Source organism: Scyliorhinus torazame, chromosome 16 (genome assembly GCF_047496885.1).
Source record: "Scyliorhinus torazame isolate Kashiwa2021f chromosome 16, sScyTor2.1, whole genome shotgun sequence".
NCBI lineage: Eukaryota > Metazoa > Chordata > Chondrichthyes > Carcharhiniformes > Scyliorhinidae > Scyliorhinus > Scyliorhinus torazame.
The window spans coordinates 85,892,474-85,912,803 of record NC_092722.1 but is presented as its reverse complement, the minus strand read 5'-3'; the positions used below and the strand labels follow the sequence as shown (position 1 = coordinate 85,912,803).

The following is a 20,330-nucleotide window of genomic DNA, read 5'->3' as shown; positions in this document are numbered from 1 at the left end:
AAGAAAGCACATGAATAATCCGGAAACTGACATGTACGGGAAGAATCCAGTGTACAAAGTTCTGTATCTTATTGACTTGCCATGTTCATGTCTTGCCACGCGGGTTCTTTTTCTTTTCTTTGTTACGGGGGGGGGGTTTGGTTGTAAGGTGGAAAATATTGCTATTGAAAAATTCTTAATAAAAACATATTTTAAATAAACAAAACACTTCTGATCCACGAATCCATCTACCGGTGGAACAAACTTTAGGGCAGCATGGTAGCACAAGTGGATAGCACTGTGGCTTCACAGCGCAAGGGTCCCAGGTTCGATTTCCCGCTGGGTCACTGTCTGTGTGGAGTCTGCACGTTCTCCCCGTGTCTGTGTGGGTTTCCTCCGGGTGCTCCGGTTTCCTCCCACAGTCCAAAGATGTGCAGGTTAGGTGGATTGGCCATGATAAATTGCCCTTAGTGTCCAAAAAGGTTAGGAGGGGTTATTGTGTTACGGGGATAGGGTGGAAGTGAGGGCTTAAGTGGGTCAGTGCAGACTTGATGGGCCAAATGGCCTCCTTCTGCACTGTATGTTCTATGTTCTACCATTCCTGCACCTTTTCCATAAACAAGTCTGCCGGTTCGTCAGGGAAAAGGTACAAAAACATTGCCACAAACGGATGTTACCAAATGTGCGACCACGCACACCATGACCGCCACCGGAAGTCAGGTCTCTCTTTCTCAAACAACATCTCTGTAAAGCGAGTATTCCCAAGTGCTATTGGTAGCTACCGGTGGCCGAGATGGGGGCGAAGAGGGATATTCAGAGGCGGCTGCAGGAGAAGGTAGAGAATTGAGAGCTGACATGGTTTTTTTCTTGTTGTTTAAGTGGGAATAAAGATAGCAGTTAAGAGTATTATATTCACTGTATTAAGTAGTATTGTTTAAGGGGTAATTGTAAGCTATTTTGGGGCAGCACGGTAGCACAGGGGCTGCACGGTAGCACAAGTGGATAGCACTGTGGCTTCACAGCGCCAGGGTCCCAGGTTAAATTCCATGTTGGGTCTCTGTCTGTGCGGAGTCTGCACGTTTTCCCCATGTCTGCGTGGGTTTTCTCCGGGTGCTCCGGTTTCCTCCCACAGTCCAAAGACGCGCAGGTTAGGTGGACTGGCCATGCTAAATTGCCCTTAGTGTCCAAAAAAGGATAGGAGGGGTTATTGGGTTACGGGGATAGGGTGGAAGTGAGGGCTTAAGTGGGTCGGTGCAGACTCGATGGGCCGAATGGCCTCCTTCGGCACTGTATGTTCTATGTTCCATTTTCTGGTGTGAAGTTAAAGATATTTTAATCCTGTGTTAGTGATGCACGATCAATGACCACTAAAGCGAAATTGTAGTCCAACTGAAGGCTTTAATAAGCTAGATGTTTCCCCCAGCAGCTCAGGTACAGAATGAAGGCTGCTGGGGCGGCACGGGCTATTATACCCCGCCTAGCAGGGCGGAGCTACCATACAGCTTGACCAATAGGAAGCGTACAATTTCTACCAATGGTGTTCCAGCATTAACAGGTACCGTAATACCTCTACTACCACAGTTAGTAATAAAGTTTGTTTTAAAATATCATATCCCGGACTTCCGGGTGCGGCGATGACCAGCTATGTCGCACGTTTCGGCAGCTCCCGGTGAAACGGACTTTTGGGCTCTTGATAGGAGCCCCAACGGCAATTTTAACGGCTGAAAACACCGTGCGGTAAACCAGAAGGGTGTTCCCCCTGGACACGGATGGAAAAAGGAGAGGAAAGTGGCCGGATTGCAGCGGATCCTTTGGAACAACGGCAAGGAAGGCAAGCAGAAACCAAGATGGCGTTGGAAGGTGGCAGTTTCATATGGGGCCCTGAACAACAAGAGTTTTTGAAACGCTGCGTGGAGGAGATAAAAAAGGAAATGAAGAAAGAGTTGTTGGCCCCGATATTACAGGCGATTGAAGGGCTGAAAGAGGAACAAAAGACCCAGGAGCAGGAGCTTCGGGTCGTGAAGGCGAAAGCAGCAGAGAATGAAAACGATATACAGGGCCTGGTGGTGAAGTCGGAGATGCAGGAGGCACACCAGAAACGATCTGTGGAGAGGTTGGAGGCACTGGAAAACAACGCAAGGAGGAACAACTTGAGGATTCTTGGCCTTCCTGAAGGTGTGGAGGGGGCGGACGTCGGGGCATATGTGAGCACGATGCTGCACTCGTTAATGGGAGTGGAGGCCCCGACGGGTCCGTTGGAGGTGGAGGGAGCATACCGAGTTATGGTGCGAGGATCGAGAGCAGGAGAAGCTCCCAGAGCCATAGTGGTGAGATTTCTCCGTTTTAAGGATAGAGAAATGGTCCTTAGATGGGCGAAGAAAACTCGGTGTAGTAAATGGGAGAACGCGGTGATCCGCGTCTATCAAGATTGGAGTGCGGAGGTGGCGAGAAGGAGGGCGAGCTTTAATCGGGCCAAAGCGGTACTTCACAAAAAAAAGATAAAGTTTGGAATGCTGCAACCGGCAAGACTGTGGGTCACATATCAAGGGAGGCACCACTACTCTGAGACGGCGGATGAAGCGTGGACTTTTATTGTAGAAGAAAAATTGGAATGATTGGACTATGAAAATGAACGTTTGGACAAAGTGGTGGGACGAGTGGGGGGGGGGGGGGGCGAAGAGGGATTGTATGATTAATCCTGCGGTATGGTAACTTTTCTTTCTCCCACAGGTGGTGATGGGGGGAGGTGGGAAGGGAGAGGAGATGGGGCGTTGGCCATGGGAGGCGGGGCCGAGGGAGAGGCGCGGGCTTGGTTCCCGCGCTATGATAACTATGGCGGGAATAGAGAAGCAGGAAGGAGGGGGCGCCGCACGGGGCGAGCCGTGATCACGGGGGGAAGCCGAGGTCAGCCAGAGTTTGCTGACTTCTGGGTGCAACATGGGGGGAGTAATTACGCTAGCGGGGGGTCTAGCGGGGGGGGGGGGGGGAATTACTGGGTTGCTGCTGCTGGGGAAAGGGGGGAGTGGGTACGGGGAAGGATGGGCGGGGGGGCACCGTCTGGGAGAAATACAGCTGCGTGGGAACTGGGCGAGAAGCTGGAAAAAGATGATGGCTAACCGGCAAGGGGGGGGGGGGGTGGGAAGCCCCCCAACTCGGCTGATCACGTGGAACGTGAGGGGGCTTAACGGGCCGATAAAGAGGGCACGAGTACTCGCACACCTTAAGAAACTTAAAGCAGATGTGGTCATGTTACAGGAAACGCACCTGAAACTGATAGATCAGGTTAGGTTGCGCAAAGGGTGGGTAGGGCAGGTGTTCCATTCGGGGCTGGATGCGAAAAACAGGGGGGTGGCTATATTAGTGGGGAAGCGGGTAATGTTCGAGGCAAAGACTATAGTGGCGGATAACGGGGGCAGATACGTGATGGTGAGTGGCAAATTACAGGGAGAGATGGTGGTGTTGGTAAACGTGTATGCCCCGAATTGGGACGATGCCAATTTTATGAGGCGAATGCTAGGACGCATCCCAGACCTAGAGACCGGAAAGCTGATAATGGGGGGAGACTTCAACACGGTGTTGGAACCAAGGCTGGATAGGTCGAAGTCCAGGACTGGCAGGAGGCCGACAGCAGCCAAGGTGCTTAAGGATTTTATGGAGCAGATGGGAGGGGTGGACCCGTGGAGATTCAGTAGACCTAGGAGTAAGGAGTTCTCGTTTTTCTCCTATGTCCATAAAGTCTATTCACGCATAGACTTTTTTGTGTTGGGAAGGGCATTGATCCCGAGGGTGAGGGGAACGGAATATACGGCTATAGCCATTTCGGATCATGCCCCACACTGGGTAGACTTGGAGATAGGGGAGGAAACAAGAGGGCGTCCACCCTGGAGAATGGACATGGGACTAATGGCGGATGAGGGGGTGTGCTTAAGGGTGAGGTGATGCATTGAAAAGTACTTGGAACTCAATGACAATGGGGAGGTTCAGGTGGGAGTGGTCTGGGAGGCGTTGAAGGCGGTGGTTAGGGGGGAGCTGATATCAATAAGGACACATAAAGGGAAGCAGGAGAGTAAGGAACGGGAGCGGTTGCTGCAAGAACTTTTGAGGGTGGACAGACAGTATGCGGAAGCACCGGAGGAGGGACTGTATAGGGAAAGGCAAAGGCTGCATGTGGAATTTGACTTGCTGACCACAGGCACTGCAGAGGCACAATGGAGGAAGGCACAGGGTGTACAGTACGAATATGGAGAGAAGGCGAGCAGATTGCTGGCACACCAATTGAGGAAAAGGGGAGCAGCGAGGGAAATAGGGGGGTGAGAGACGAAGATGGAGAGACGGAGCGGGGAGCGGAGAGAGTGAATGAAGTGTTTAAGACATTCTATAAAAAATTGTATGAAGCTCAACCCCCGGATGGGAGGGAGAGAATGATGGAGTTTTTGGATCGGCTGGAAATTCCCAAGGTGGAAGAGCAGGAAAGGATGGGATTGGGAGCACAGATCACGGTAGAAGAAGTGGTGAAAGGAATTAGGAACATGCAGACGGGAAAGGCCCCGGGACCGGACGGATTCCCAGTTGAATTTTACAGAAAATATTTGGACTTGCTCGCCCCGCTACTGACGAGGACCTTTAACGAGGCAAAAGAAAGGGGACAACTGCCCCCGACTATGTCAGAAGCAACGATATCGCTTCTTTTAAAGAAGGAAAAGGATCCGCTACAATGCGGGTCCTACAGACCAATCTCCCTCCTCAATGTAGATGCCAAGGTCTTGGCCAAGGTAATGGCAATGAGAATAGAGGAATGTGTCCCGGGGGTGGTTCATGAGGACCAAACTGGGTTTGTGAAGGGGAGACAGCTGAACACGAACATACGGAGGTTGTTAGGGGTAATGATGATGGCCCCACCAGAGGGTGAAACGGAGATAGTAGTGGCGATGGATGCCGAGAAAGCATTTGATAGAGTGGAGTGGGATTATCTGTGGGAGGTGTTGAGGAGATTTGGGTTCGGAGAGGGGTATGTTAGATGGGTGCAGCTGTTGTATAGGGCCCCAGTGGCGAGTGTGGTCACGAATGGACGGGGATCGGCATATTTTCGGCTCCATAGAGGGACAAGGCAGGGATGTCCTCTGTCCCCATTACTGTTTGCACTGGCGATTGAGCCCCTGGCGATAGCGCTGAGAGGTTCCAAGAGATGGAGGGGAATACTTAGGGGAGGAGAAGAACACCGGGTATCTTTATATGCGGATGATCTGCTACTATATGTGGCGGATCCAGCGGAGGGGATGCCAGAAATAATGCGGATACTTGGGGAGTTTGGGGATTTTTCAGGGTATAAATTGAACATGGGGAAGAGTGAGCTGTTTGTGGTGCATCCAGGGGAGCAGAGTAGAGAAATAGAAGACCTACCGTTGAGGAAGGTAACAAGAGACTTTCGTTACCTGGGGATCCAGATAGCTAAGAATTGGGGCACATTGCACAGGCTAAATTTGACGCGGTTGGTGGAACAGATGGAGGAAGATTTCAAGAGATGGGATATGGTAGCATTGTCAATGGCAGGGAGGGTGCAGGCGGTTAAGATGGTGGTCCTCCCGAGATTCCTCTTTGTGTTTCAGTGTCTCCCGGTGGTGATTACGAAGGCTTTTTTCAAAAGGATAGAAAAGAGTATCATGGGTTTTGTTTGGGCCGGGAAGACTCCGAGAGTGAGGAAGGGATTCTTACAGCGTAGTAGGGATAGGGGGGGGCTGGCACTACCGAGCCTAAGTGAATATTATTGGGCCGCTAATATTTCAATGGTGAGTAAGTGGATGGGAGAGGAGGAAGGAGCGGTGTGGAAGAGATTAGAGAGGGCGTCCTGTAGGGGGACCAGCCTGCAGGCTATGGTGACAGCCCCATTGCCGTTCTCACCAAGGAACTATACCACGAGTCCGGTGGTGGTAGCTACACTGAAGATTTGGGGACAGTGGAGACGACATAGGGGAAAGACCGGAGCACTGGGGGGTCCCCGATAAGAAACAACCATAGGTTTGCCCCGGGGGGAATGGATGGGGGATATGGAATGTGGCAAAGAGCAGGTATAACGCAATTGAAAGATCTATTTCTGGATGGGAAGTTTGCGAGTCTGGGAGCGCTGACCGAGAAATATGGGTTGCCCCAAGGGAATGCATTCAGGTACATGCAATTGAGGGCTTTTGCGAGGCAACAGGTGAGGGAATTCCCGCAGCTCCCGACACAAGAGGTGCAGGACAGAGTCATCTCAAAGAAATGGGTGGGGGACGGTAAGGTGCCGGATATATATAGGGAAATGAGAGACGAAGGGGAGACTATGATGGACGAACTAAAAGGGAAATGGGAAGAAGAGCTAGGGGAGGAGATTGAGGAGGGGATGTGGGCAGATGCCCTAAACAGGGTAAACTCGTCGTCCTCGTGCGCCAGGCTAAGCCTGATTCAGTTTAAGGTATTACACAGGGCACATATGACTGGAACACGGCTCAGTAAATTTTTTGGGGTGGAGGATAGGTGTGCGAGGTGCTCGAGAAGCCCAGCGAATCATACCCATATGTTTTGGTCATGCCCGGCACTACAGGGGTTTTGGATGGGGGTGACAAAGGTGCTTTCGAAAGTAGTGGGGGTCCGGGTCGAACCAAGCTGGGGGTTGGCTATATTTGGGGTTGCACAAGAGCCGGGAGTGCAGGAGGCGAAAGAGGCCGATGTTTTGGCCTTTGCGTCCCTAGTAGCCCGGCGCAGAATATTACTAATGTGGAAAGAAGCCAAGCCCCCGGGGGTGGAGACCTGGATAAATGATATGGCGGGGTTCATAAAGTTAGAGCGGATTAAGTTCGTCCTAAGAGGGTCGGCTCAAGGGTTTACTAGGCGGTGGCAACCGTTCGTCGAATATCTTGCGGAAAGATAGATAGGGGAGAACAAAGAAGGCAGCAGCAGCGGCCCAGGACTTGGGGGGGGGGGGGGGGGGGGGGGGGGGATGGGGGGGGGGGGGGGGGGTGGCCTGAGACAAGGCAGTTGCCAATTAGGGCTAGTTTTTATTTTTTGTTATTTAATATTTATTTATTTGTTGTTGTTTTTGTTTAAATTAAAAAAGGTCATTATTATCTGTATTGTTACAATGTTGTGTAAAGGATGCACAATGTACTGTGTTGGTTGACCAAAAATTTTCAATAAAATGTTTAAAAAAAAAAAAAAAAAAAATATCATATCCCTATTTCTCTGTGAAATCTCTCCTGGAGCGAGAAGTCCTTTCCTCGCAGTCTTACAAAATTAACAAAAAATATTGGGGTTTCTGTCCTGTATCCTAGTCATTGTTGGGGTCTGGTCCAGGTTCGTGATACACCTTCTCCCTGTATCCCTCCCTCCCAAAGTCTCAGCGTATCCTCAATCCCTGCCATCTCCCTGTAATCCTCACTCCTGCCCTCTCCCTGTATCTGTCGCTCACGCCGTCTCCTCGACTCCCGCTGGCTTCCTGATGCCGCGCACCCACTGGCTCCCCATATCTCCCGTTCTCCACCGTCTCCCCAACTCTCACCGTCTCTTTCATTCGCCTCTTTCTCCTTTTGTTCCGCCTCTCGCTGTTTGTGAATCTCTTCAGCCTCCAGACGGTCGTCTGTGCTGAATCCTTCTTTATCCAGACGTTCGAGTTTCCGCAGAAGGAGGAGCGTTTCCAGTCTGTAGGATTCTTCTTCTGTGCAGGGGTTCTCTGGACATAGAGAGAGAGAGAGAGATAGGGAGATAGAGAGATTGGGGGTGGTGAGAGAAAGAGACGGAGAGAGGGAGCGAGGAAGACAGAGAGAGAGAGAGAGAGAGGGAGCGAGGAAGACAGAGAGAGAGAGAGAGAGAGGGAGCGAGGAAGACAGAGAGAGAGAGAGAGAGGGAGCGAGGAAGACAGAGAGAGAGAGAGAGAGAGAGGGAGCGAGGAAGACAGAGAGACAGAGAGAGAGAGAGAGAGAGCGAGGAAGACAGACAGAGAGAGAGAGAGAGAGAGAGAGAGAGGACAGACAGACAGAGAGAGAGAGAGAGAGAGAGAGAGAGAGAGAGAGAGAGAGAGAGAGAGAGAGAGAGAGAGAGAGAGAGAGAGAGAGAGAGAGAGAGACAGTGAGAGAGAGACCGAGAGAGAGAGAGAGAGATACAGAGAGAGAGAGACAGAGGGACAGACAGAGAGACAGAGAGACTGACAGGAGGGACAGTTGTTGCCACCAACCCGTTTGCACCAGACACAGCTGTGGTCAGAGAGCACGGGAGGACTAACCCTGGTGGGGTGGGGGCGGTGCGATTGCGACCCTGCTCCCATAGGCCATTGCTCCCTCCCTCCCCGAGCTGCAGACCTACCTGCAATGATGAGGGCTCTCAGAGCTGGCAGACACTGCAAGTGCTTCATCTCCTGGATTTTGACAATGAGATTGCCCCTGGATGAGAGAGAGAGAGAGAGAGAGAGAGAGAGAGACAGGAGGGAGGTGGATTCACAAAAGGCACACACACGGTGTCACACTAACCTACACGGTGTCACACTAACCTGCACGCGCGCACACTCTCAGGTGCTCCGACTCTTGCTTGTCCACTCACACAAGGAGAGCCAGGCTGTTTTGTCTATCCCTGCAATTACATTTTGTTATGTTTCCTTTGATATTTCTTTTACGTTGATGCGGCGTCCCTTCATCAGGGTGCCTTCACAGTTAGCCCTCAATTTGTTGACTTGGAAAGAAGTAGTCTGTGCGCACCCCTCACTCAAAAATACGAACCTCCCACATTCCTGCATGCACAAACACCCTCGCACACTGTCATACTGACCACTGCATCCACCCACTCCCTCACACACTCACTCTTGCACAGGTGTGCCGCACAGTCACACCAACTTACACGTGTGCACACACAAGGACACATACAGACACACAGTACCGTGCATGCAGACTTTCGCACAAATGCAAATTCACACACATGCTCACACATTGATGAACGATCAATTAGACAAAGACGAGAGTAGGATCTAATCGAGGCTTTATTACACTAAGATGTGTGGCCTCCTACAGCAGCTGGCGAAATGGCTGCTGTACGAGAAGCACACATATTTATACTCCGCCTACTGGGCGGAACCAGCAGGCAGAGAACTACCCCCGTACCTATAGTACAGGAGCCTTACCGTAAAGCACCTACACCGACATCCTCTATATACAATATATACATCAGTGGTGACTATCACATTCACCCCCTGTTAAAATTGAGTCCGGCGGGGGTGGTGGAGAACTATATACAGGTAGATGTTTTAAAGTGCAGAGAGAAAAAAAATTGAGTCCAGCGGGGTGGAGGGGAAAATTATAAAGAGAGTGATGATGTTTTAAAAGTCCAGGTCAAGTTACAGATTCAGTCGGTCCGGAGCCTTGATCTGTCGTTGGGAGCGCCGCAGTGCTGGCGGCGATTCCGGTATCGGTCTGGTCTCGGTGGCTCCGGGAGCGTGTCGAAGTCCTCTTCATCCCCGGGTGTGGGTAGGGGGAGGACAGATTATCCTGGGGCGGGGGTTGCGGCTGGGTGCGCCGGGCGGGATGGGAGTGTGCGTAACCAGCTGGTGCCAGGTCCCTGAGGGAGACTGTATCTTGGCGGCCGTCGGGGTACGCTACGTAGGCGTACTGTGGGTTGCTGTGGAGTAGCTGTACCCTCGCTTTGTGGAATCGTACGTGTTTACAGAGGAGTACGGGTCCTGGAGCTGCGAGCCAAGTCGGGAGCGACACCCCGGAGGTGGACTTCCTAGGGAAGACAAAGAGACGTTCATGGGGGGTTTCATTGGTCGCAGTGCACAGGAGCGACCGAATGGAGTGAAGTGCGTCGGGGAGGACCTCCTGCCAGCGGGAGGCCGGGAGATTTCTGGACCGTAGGGCCAGCTGGACGGCCCTCCAGTCCGTCCCATTCTCCCTCTCCACCTGCCCGTTTCCCCGGGGGTTGTAGCTGGTTGTCCTGCTCGAGGCGATACCCCTGTTGAGCAGGAACTGATGCAGCTCATCACTCATGAATGAGGATCCCCTGTCGCTGTGGATGTAGGCGGGGAAGCCGAACAGAGCGAAGATGGTGTTGAGGGCTTTGATGACGGTGCCAGACGTCATGTCGGGGCATGGGATGGCGAAGGGGAATATTCATCGACCACACTGAGGAAGTACGTGTTACGGTCGATGGAGGGGAGGGGCCCTTTGAGGGGTTCAAAGGGGCGGGAGGCCTTCACCAGGCGCGCACGGTCTGGCTGGCAGAAATGCGGTTTGCACTCCACGCAGACCTGGCAGTCTCTGGTTATAGCCCTGACTTCCTCGATTGAGTGGGGCAGATTGCGGGCCTTGATGAAATGGTAAAAACGTGACACCCCTGGGTGATAGAGGTTGTCGTGCAGAGTCCGGAGTCGGTCCACCTGTGCGTTGGCACATGTACCTCAGGATAGGGCATCGGGGGGCTCGTTGAGCTTACCGGGGCGATACAAAATCTCGTAGTTGTAGGTGGAGAGCTCGATCCTCCACCTCAAGATTTTATCGTTTTGATCTTTCCCCCTGTGTGTTATTGAACATTGTGGTGGTATGTATTAGGGGTCATGTGGGACTGTGAAGCCGTGATGCTATTGGCTGACAGATCCCGGGTCCTGGTTGGCTGCCGACTCCTGGCTCCACCCTGAAGGCGGAGTATAAGAACCCGAGCTTCTCCCCGCAGCTTCATTCTGTTGCTGAGCTGCTGGGGACAAGTCTCGCTTAATAAAGCCTGAATCAACTTCATCACTTCTCGTCTCTCTCGTAAGTCATTGTGCGCTACAATTTATTAAGCGAGATTAAAAGACTATGGAGCTCCGGATCGCCCCGGAATGCCTGCGGATCAGCCCCCACGCAGCAAACTCGGCAGCAGTATTTAAACACAGGCAAGCATGCTTTGAAGGCTACCTCCGAACGGCCCCCGGCCGGATCACAGAAGACCAGAAAATGCAGGTCCTGCATTCGAGGGTAAGCCCAGAAATTTACCCTCTCATAGAAGACGCAGAGGATTTCCCGACGGCGCTCGCATTGCTGAAGGGCATCTACGTTCGGCCCGTTAACCAGGTCTACACGCGCCACCAACTCGCGACGAGACGGCAAAGTCCCGGAGAATCGCTAGAAGAATTCTACGCCGCGCTGCTAATTTTGGGACGGGGCTGCAGCTGCCCGCCGGTGAACGCGATCGCCAACACACGGACATGCTAATTCGCGATGCATTTGTGGCAGGTATGAACTCTCCCCAAATCCGCCAAAGACTTTTAGAAAGAGTCGCTAGGACTCTCAGAGGCACGGGCCCTTGCAGCTTCCCTAGATGTGGCCTCGCAAAACGCCCGCGCCTACGGCCCCGACCGCGCGGCAGCCCCTTTTCACAAACTTGTACATAGCCCAGTGTAGGGCTAAAACTGTAGTAACATGTCCGAAATTTTCCTTCCAGGGCCAGCCTTGTAAACCCCTACCACCATGCGAACCACCACCCCGCCGGGTTCCTTTTTAACAAGGGGTGAATGTGGTGGTATGTATTAGGGGTCATGTGGGACTGTGAAGCCGTGATGCTATTGGCTGACAGATCCCGGGTCCTGGTTGGCTGCCGACTCCTGGCTCCGCCCTGAAGGCGGAGTATAAGAACCCGAGCTTCTCCCCGCAGCTTCATTCTGTTGCTGAGCTGCTGGGGACAAGTCTCGCTTAATAAAGCCTGAATCGACTTCATCACTTCTCGTCTCTCTCGTAAGTCATTGTGCGTTACAAACATAAAGGCAACCGACCTTTGGTCAGTGAGGAGAGTGAATCTCCTGCCGGCCAGGTAATGCCTCCAATGACGCACAGCTTCAACGATGGCTTGGGCCTCTTTCTCGACGGAGGAATGCCGAATTTCGGAGGCATGTCAGGTTCGTGAAAAAAACACCATGGGCCTGCCTGTCTGGTTGAGGGTGGCGGCTAGAGCGACGTCTGATGCATCGCTCTGAACTTGGAATGGTAACGTCTCGTCGACCGCGTGCATCGCAGCCTTGGCGATGTTGGCCTTGATACGGTTGAAGGCCTGGTGAACCTCGGACGTTAAGGGAAAAAGAGTGGATTGAATGAGTGGGCGGGCCTTGTCCGCATAGATTGGGACCCACTAGGCATAATAAGAAAAGAACCCCAGGCATCGTTTGAGGGCCTTGGGGTATTGGGGGAGTTCCAAGAGGGGGCGCATGCGGTCAGGATCGGGCCCCAGAACTCCATTCTGGACCACATAGCCGAGGATGGCTAAGTGGTTCGTGCTGAACACGCACTTCTCCTTGTTGTCGGTTAGGTTGAGGAGAGTGACGGTGTGGAGAAATTTGGCAAGGTTGGCGTCATGGTCCTGCTGATAGTGGCCACAGATGGTGACATTGTCAAGGTACGGGAAAATGGCCCGCAGCCCGTACCGGTCAACCATTCGGTCCATTTCCCGTTGGAAAACCGAGACCCCGTTGGTGACGCCAAAAGGAACCCTAAGAAAGTGGTAAATGCAGCCATCTGCCTCGAAGGCAGTGTATGGGTGGTCCGCCTTGCGAATGGGGAGCTGGTGGTAGGCGGATTTCAGGTCCACAGTTGAGAAGACCCGGTACTGTGCAATCTGATTGACCATATCAGATATGCGTGGGAGGGGGTACGCGTCGAGCTGCGTGTACCTACCGATGGTCTGGCTGTAGTCCACGACCATCCTGCGTTTCTCCCCAGTTTTCACAACTACCACTTGGGTTCTCCAGGGGCTGTTGCTGGCCTAAATGATGCCTTCCCGAAGCAGTCGCTGGACCTCGGACCTGATGAAGGTCCTGTCCTGGGCGTTGTACCGTCTGCCCTTGGTGGCGACGGGTTTGCAATCCGGGGTTAAGTGGAAGGTGGGTCGACCTTTAGGGTCGAGAGGCCGCATACAGTAAGGGGTGGTAGGGGCCCGCCGAATTTCAGTGTTAGGCTCTGGAGGTTGTACTGGAAGACCAGGCCGGGTAGCAAGGCAGCGCAGAGGTTGGGGAGGACGTAGAGCCGGAAGCCGCTGAATTCCACGCCATGGACAGTGAGAGTGGCGATGCAGTACCCCCGGATCGCCACGGAGTGCGACCTGGAGGTCAGGGAGATTCTCTGGTTAGCGGGGTGTACCGCGAGGGAGCAGCGCCTTACTGTATCTGGGTGAATGAAGCTCTCGGTGCTCCCGGAGTCCAGCAGATAGGAGATCTCGTGCCCATCGATCTTCACGTTGGTAGAAGCCGTTGCCAGGTTGTGTGGACGAGACTGGTCAATCGTGACTGAGGCATTACGCGGCTGGTCGTCGGCGGTTGCGGGCGGCGCGCGGCCAGATGAGGTGCCCAGGGGGCATGGGTCCTGGTAAGATGGCGGCGCCCACGGGCCGCACGTGCCGTGGGGAGAACAAGATGGCGGCGCCCACGGGCCGCACGTGGTGGGGGTCGAACAAGATTGCGGCGCCCACTGGCCGCACGTGGGGGGGGAGCTGGAACAAAAGCGGCGACTGAGCGGGCCTGGCACACCGCAGCGAAGTGCCCCTTCTTGCCACAGGCCTTGCAAAGGGCGCTCCGTGCCGGGCAGCGCTGTCGGGGGTGTTTGGACTGCCCACAGAAGTAACATTTGGGGCCCCCGGGGATGGCTGGCTGCCGCGCTGCACAGGCGTGGGGCTGGCTGAGGGCGGTCGCTGATGGAGTCCACGATGGGGCGGCCGTCTGCGGAATCCATGATGCACAGGAGGGGTGGGCCGTGCGGTCGGGGGCGTAGGCCTGGATGTTGCGCGAAGCGACCGTAAGCGAGCGCGCTAGCTTTTTGGTTTCCGCGAGGTCGAGCATGGGCCGTTCTAAGAGGCGCTGGCGGATGTAATCGGACCCTACCCAGTAACAAAAGCGTCTCTCATGAGCAAGTTTGAGTGTTCCGTGGCCGAGACGGCCTGACAGTCACAGTCTGACTAGGGGAATTAGAGCACGCCAGAAATCTTCCACTGACTCACCAGGAAGTTGACGACGAGTGGAGAGGCGGTGCCGGGCGTAGAGCGTGTTAGTCCGTTGAGCGTAGTTTTCGTTCAGTAGCGCCATGGCATCTGCATAGGTCGGTGCGTCCTGGATAAGTAGAAATACGTTGGAGCTCAGCCGCGTGTAAAGGATCTGAATCTTCTGAGCTTCCGGAATTGGGTCTGGTGCAGACCTGATGTAAGCTTCGAAAGAGGCTAGCCAATGTTCAAAGACCTTTTTGGCGTTGTCTGCTTGCGGATGCAGCTGCAGGCGATCCAGCTTGATGCGGAGGTCCATCTTCTGAAAACTTAGTGTAATAAATTGATGCACGATCAATTACACAAAGACGAGAGTAGAATGTAATCGAGGCTTTATTACACCAAGATGTGTGGCCTCCTACAGCAGCTGGCGAAATGGCTGCTGTACGAGGAGCACACATATTTATACTCCGCCTACTGGGCAGAGCCAGCAGGCAGGGAACTACCCCCGTACCTGTAGTTCATGGCCTTACCGTAAGCACCTACACCGACAACGTCTATATACAATATATACATGAGTGGCGACTACCACACACATACTCTTAAGAATGCACAAATTCACAAGTTCACACAAATAGAGACACAATTAGACATTCACTCACCTCGCACACAAATATTCAAACAAACACAAAGGCACGGTACTGAGGTAGCACCGCACAGTCAGAGGGTCAGTATTGAGGGAGCGCCGCACTGTCGGAGGGTCAGTTCTGAGGGAGCACCACACTGTCGGAGGGTCAGTACTGAGGGAGAGCCGCACTGTCAGAGGGTCAGTACTGAAGGAGCACCGCACTGTCGGAGGGTCAGCACTGAGGGAGAGCTGCACTGTCAGAGGGTCAGTACTGAAGGAGCACCGCACTATCGGAGGGTCAGCACTGAGGGAGAGCCGCACTGTCAGAGGGTCAGTACTGAAGGTGCACCGCACTGTCGGAGGGTCAATACTGAGGGAGCACCGCACAGTCGGAGGGTCAGTACTGAGGGAGCACCGCACTTTCGGAGAGTCAGTACTGAGGGAGCACCGCACAGTCAGAGGGTCAGTACTGAGAGAGAGCCGCTCTGTTGGATTGTCAGTACTGAGGGAGAGCCGCTCTGTCGGATGGTCAGTACTGAGGGAGAGCCGCTCTGTCGGATGGTCAGTACTGAGGGAGTGCCGCTCTGTCGGATGGTCGGTACTGAGGGAGCCCCACACTAGCGAGGAGGAATGTGGAACTCGCTTCCATGGGCAGTGGGAGGAATGTGGAGCTCGATCCACGGAGTACAGGGTTGAGGGCAAATCGCGGCGATTTATTTAAGGGGTGGGGGGTGGAGGAGGGGAAGCTGGATAAATAGAGGTAGAAAGAAACAGAAGGAAATGTTGACAGGGGTTAGGTGTGGGGGAGTGCAGATGAGCATTGTGTGGGTAGTCAAGATCATCCGCCTACCTGAAGTTGATGTACTGGAGGGAAGCCATACTCGCAGAGAATCCTTGCAGGCTCTCGAGATGATTGTCGCGAAGGTGCAGGGTCCGCAGGCCAGTCAACACTTCCAGGCCCTCCAGTCTGTTGATGCTGTTCCCCGCCTGTGGGACACAAGGGACATTTGTGACTGAACCAACTGAACAATCTGTTAAAATACCCTCCAGCTCCTCCCAATAGTTCCATCATCGTACCAAGCTGGAACACAATGATCTGTAATTAAATACTCCACAGGGAACCCTCTTAATCCAACAAAACATCATTAGCCCAAGCCTTTGCGATGCCTTAATTGCAACTCTGCCCAGCTGTATTGCAGACCAGGATTTAAACAAAACCAGTACTGCAGCAGTCATACACACACTAGCCCAGATTTTTAACCCTTCTTCCACCAAATACATATAAAACAAGGGCCGGGATTTCTCTGAAATCCTGGCCAAGTGTTGACGCCGGAGTCAAAACTGGCGCAAGTGACGCCGGGGTCAAGGGGCCTCCAGACATTCATCCCTTCCTAGGGGGCTTGAACTGTGCTCGAGTGCTGTCCGCTGCTCCGGCGGCGAAAGGTCCGCGCATGTACGCCACGGCCAGCACAGGATCGCGCATGCGTGCCATGGCTGGCGCAGGTCCGCGCATGCGCGTGGGTTGCCGTCTCCGCGCTGGCCCCCAGGCAATATGGCGGAGCCCTTCAGGGGCCCGGCACGGAAGAACGTAGCAGCCCCCCCCCCCACCCCCCAGAATTAGCCCGCTTGCCGATCGGTAGGCCCCGATCGAGGGCCTGGCCACCGAGGAGGCCCCCCCCACCCCGGGAGTCGGATCCCCCCGCCCCTCACCAGGACGGCCCCCGCAGCCAGAACTCCGAGGGCCTGCCGGGTGGGACCATACGTAACCGATGCTGGCGGGACTCGATGGGCTGCGCGGAGAATTGCCGGGGCGGGCGCAATTGGCAGCTATTCCCTGGCAAATTAGCGGACCAGCGTCGGAGCGGCGTGGCGCGATTTTCGCGCCCCCGGCGATGCTCCGACCTGCCATGAGATTGGAGAATCCCAGCCAATAGATCCGAAATTCCTACATTCATCTCAAATCCCCCCCTAAAACACTACACTAACCCAGGCTTTTAACTTTTCCTGCATCAAATACATATACTACAATATATCTGAAATTTCTACATTCATCACACCTCCCCCTTAAAAACACTACTTCAAGTCAGGCATTTAACCCTTACTGCCTCAATACATATATCTGAAATTCCAACATTCACCATAACCTCCTCTTAAAAACACTACTCTCACCCAGGGTTTTAATCCTTACTGCACCAAATACCTTCAATACAATACGGCTGAAATTCCTACATTCATTACACACAGCACCCATCTTCCCCGCCCAGCCTCGACCTGTGACATGTACCAAGACATCGACTCTCATCACTACCACAACCAGAATATCTCCACCACCCCCTCCTCCTGCTCTCAGCCCGATTACCAAGTAGAGGTTCTGGAGGTTTGGCAGGTTGATGCCCTCTGTGCTTTCCAGCATGTTCCCTCTCAGCTCGAGTGTGTGCAGACGGGTCAGCTTGTTAGGGTCCAGGCCGGACACTTCACGGATCTGGTTCTCTGAGCAGATAGAGAGAGAGAGAGAGAGAGAGAGAGTGATTCATAGATTTTGGGGGGAAAAAACAAACTTATCTTTGATTGCAGTGTCACCATCTAAAATGGCTATCCGCAAAGGATGATGGGAATTGTGGCCAGGTTGGGACACAGACACGACACCGCTTGTGCGTATTTGCAAACAACAACCCAGACCTATACAGAAACTCAAACCTGCTAGAGGTCACTCACAGATCTCCCCAGGACAATGGGCCTCAGATTGAAACATAACATTAGTAGCAGACTCAGGGGTGCCTATTCAACTTATTTAGGAATGCATGCGTGCCTTGGACAATAACAACTAGGACCCGCCCAGCTATCGTGGTACCCGCCCCTAATTGGCTAGAATCGATTAGGGTGATTGAAATCCAATCGATCCATTGGATCCCTACCTGGGACCGCCCAAAAGAGCGCGAAAGATCGGAGGATAAGAAGAACTGCGCGACCAACATTCTGCCTCTTCTGGGACTGGCTTCTGTCTACCAACTGCAGCAAATCGACCAGCCAAGTTCAAGGACCCGCGATCTCCACCTAAAGGACGAATCTCAACCGAGATGAACCAGACAACCTCTAGCTGCCACACGTGGGGAACGAGGTCTAACCTGCATAGAGCCGGTCACTTGAAAGTTAAGTAAAGGTCGTTTAAACTGCTAGATATAGTCCAATGTGCAGTAGCATGTAAGTTATTAAGTATAGAAGCAATCCTATGTTTGATAATAAACTATAATTGTACTAAAATACTGGTGGTGTGGTCATTTGTCCAATACACGGAATGCACTTGCATACTGTGGTTATTAACAGTAAAGTCAACAACAGTCCATTTGATACACTGAGACTGACCCTCACTGGGGTACGGGTTCCACACACACACTGACTCTCACTGGGGTACGGGTTCCACACACACTGACTCTCTCGCTGGGGTACGGGTTCCACACACACTGACTCTCTCACTAGGGTACGGGTTCCACATACACTGACTCTCACTGGGGTACGGGTTCCACACACACTGACTCTCACTGGGATACGGGTTCCACACACGCTGACTCTCTCACTGGGATACGGGTTCCACACACACTGACTCTCACTAGGGTACAGGTTCCACATACACTGACTCTCACTGGGGTACGGGTTCCACACACACTGACTCTCACTGGGATACGGGTTCCACACACGCTGACTCTCTCACTGGGATACGGGTTCCACACACACTGACTCTCACTAGGGTACAGGTTCCACACACACTGACTCTCACTGGGGTACAGGTTCCACACACACTGACTCTCACTGGGATACAGGTTCCACACACACTGACTCTCACTGGGGTACGGGTCCCACACGCTGACTCTCACTAGGATACGGGTCCCAGACACACTGACTCTCACTGGGATACGGGTTCCACACACACTGACTCTCACTGGGATACAGGTTCCACACACACTGACTCTCACTGGGATACGGGTTCCACACACACTGACTCTCACTGGGGTACGGGTTCTACACACACTGACTCTCACTGGAGTATGGGTTCCACACACACTGACTCTCACTGGGATACAGGTTCCACACACACTGACTCTCACTGGAGTATGGGTTCCACACACACTGACTCTCACTGGGATACTGGTTCCACACACACTGACTCTCACTGGGATACGGGTTCCACACACACTGACTCTCACTGGGGTACAGGTTCCACACACACTGACTCTCACTGGGGTACGGGTTCCACACACACTGACTCTCACTGGAGTATGGGTTCCACACACACTGACTCTCACTGGGATACAGGTTCCACACACACTGACTCTCACTGGGGTACGGGTTCCCCACACACTGACTCTCACTGGGATACGGGTTCCACACACACTGACTCTCACTGGGATACGGGTTCCACACACACTGACTCTCACTGGGGTACGGGTCCCACACACACACTGACTCTCACTGGGGTACAGGTTCCACACACACTGACTCTCACTGGGGTACAGGTTCCACACACACTGACTCTCACTGGGGTACGGGTTCCACACACACTGACTCTCACTGGGATACGGGTTCCACACACACTGACTCTCACAGGGGTACAGGTTCCACACACACTGACTCTCACTGGGGTACGGGTTCCACACACTGACTCTCACTGGGGTATGGGTTCCACACACACTGACTCTCACTGGGGTACGGGTTCCACACACTGACTCTCACTGGGTTACAGGTTCCACACACACTGACTCTCACTGGGATACGGGTCCCAGACACACTGACTCTCACTGGGATACGGGTTCCACACACACTGACTCTCACTGGGGTATGGGTTCCACACACACTGACTCTCACTGGGGTACGGGTTCCACACACACTGACTCTCACTGGGGTACGGGCTCCACACACACTGACTCTCACTGGGGTACGGGTTCCACACACACTGACTCTCACTGGGGTACGGGTTCCACACACACTGACTCTCACTGGGGTACGGGTTCCACACACACCGACTCTCACAGGGGTACAGGTTCCACACACACTGGTGTATAGGGCTCACCTATCAAGTTGAGTGATTCCAACAGTGGGTGGCCAATACCCTCGGTATCCCTGATGCGGTTCTTTGCCATACTTGCCACCTGCAGGAAGGGCAGGTCCTCGATATAGGCACTGGTGAGGTAGTTCTCATCGGCACACAGCCACAGGAGGTGGCTGAGGTTAGTCAAAGACGACAGGTCACGGAGGAAGTTCATCGACACATCCAGGTACCGCAGGTGGATGAAGGGGCGGAGGGCATTAATGTCTGTCAGCCCACTGCAAAATTGGAAGGGTGTGGTTGGAGAGATAGAGGGAGGCAGCGAGAGAGAGAGAGCGCATGCGAGAGGCAGCAAGAGAGAGAGAGCGCGCGCGCGAGAGGCAGCGAGAGAGGGAGCGAGCGGCAGGGAGAGAGAGAGAGACAGGGAGTGAGAGAGAGACAGGGAGAGAGAGAGAGACAGGGAGTGAGAGAGAGAGAGAGACAGGGAGTGAGAGAGAGAGAGAGACAGGGAGTGAGAGAGAGAGAGACAGGGAGTGAGAGAGAGAGAGACAGGGAGTGAGAGAGAGAGAGACAGGGAGTGAGAGAGAGAGAGACAGGGAGTGAGAGAGAGAGAGACAGGGAGTGAGAGAGAGAGAGACAGGGAGTATGAGAGAGAGACAGGGAGTGAGACAGGGAGTGAGAGAGACAGGAAGAGGCAGGGAGAGTGAGACAGACAGTGAAAGACATGGGAGA

General features: G+C 53.5%; 1 protein-coding gene across 1 annotated transcript in view; it reads right to left on the bottom strand.

The window, feature by feature from the left end:
• The window catches only part of lrrc23 (leucine rich repeat containing 23), a 40,753-nt gene that overhangs the window by 6,839 nt on the left and 13,584 nt on the right, over positions 1–20,330 (bottom strand). The window contains exons 3-7 of the mRNA XM_072477591.1: positions 19,623–19,876; positions 16,917–17,047; positions 15,408–15,544; positions 8,311–8,387; positions 7,511–7,681 (exon numbers count right to left, since the gene is read on the bottom strand). Coding sequence (XP_072333692.1) covers positions 7,511–7,681; positions 8,311–8,387; positions 15,408–15,544; positions 16,917–17,047; positions 19,623–19,876 — 770 coding nt within the window. The remainder of the gene's footprint in view (positions 1–7,510; positions 7,682–8,310; positions 8,388–15,407; positions 15,545–16,916; positions 17,048–19,622; positions 19,877–20,330) is intronic.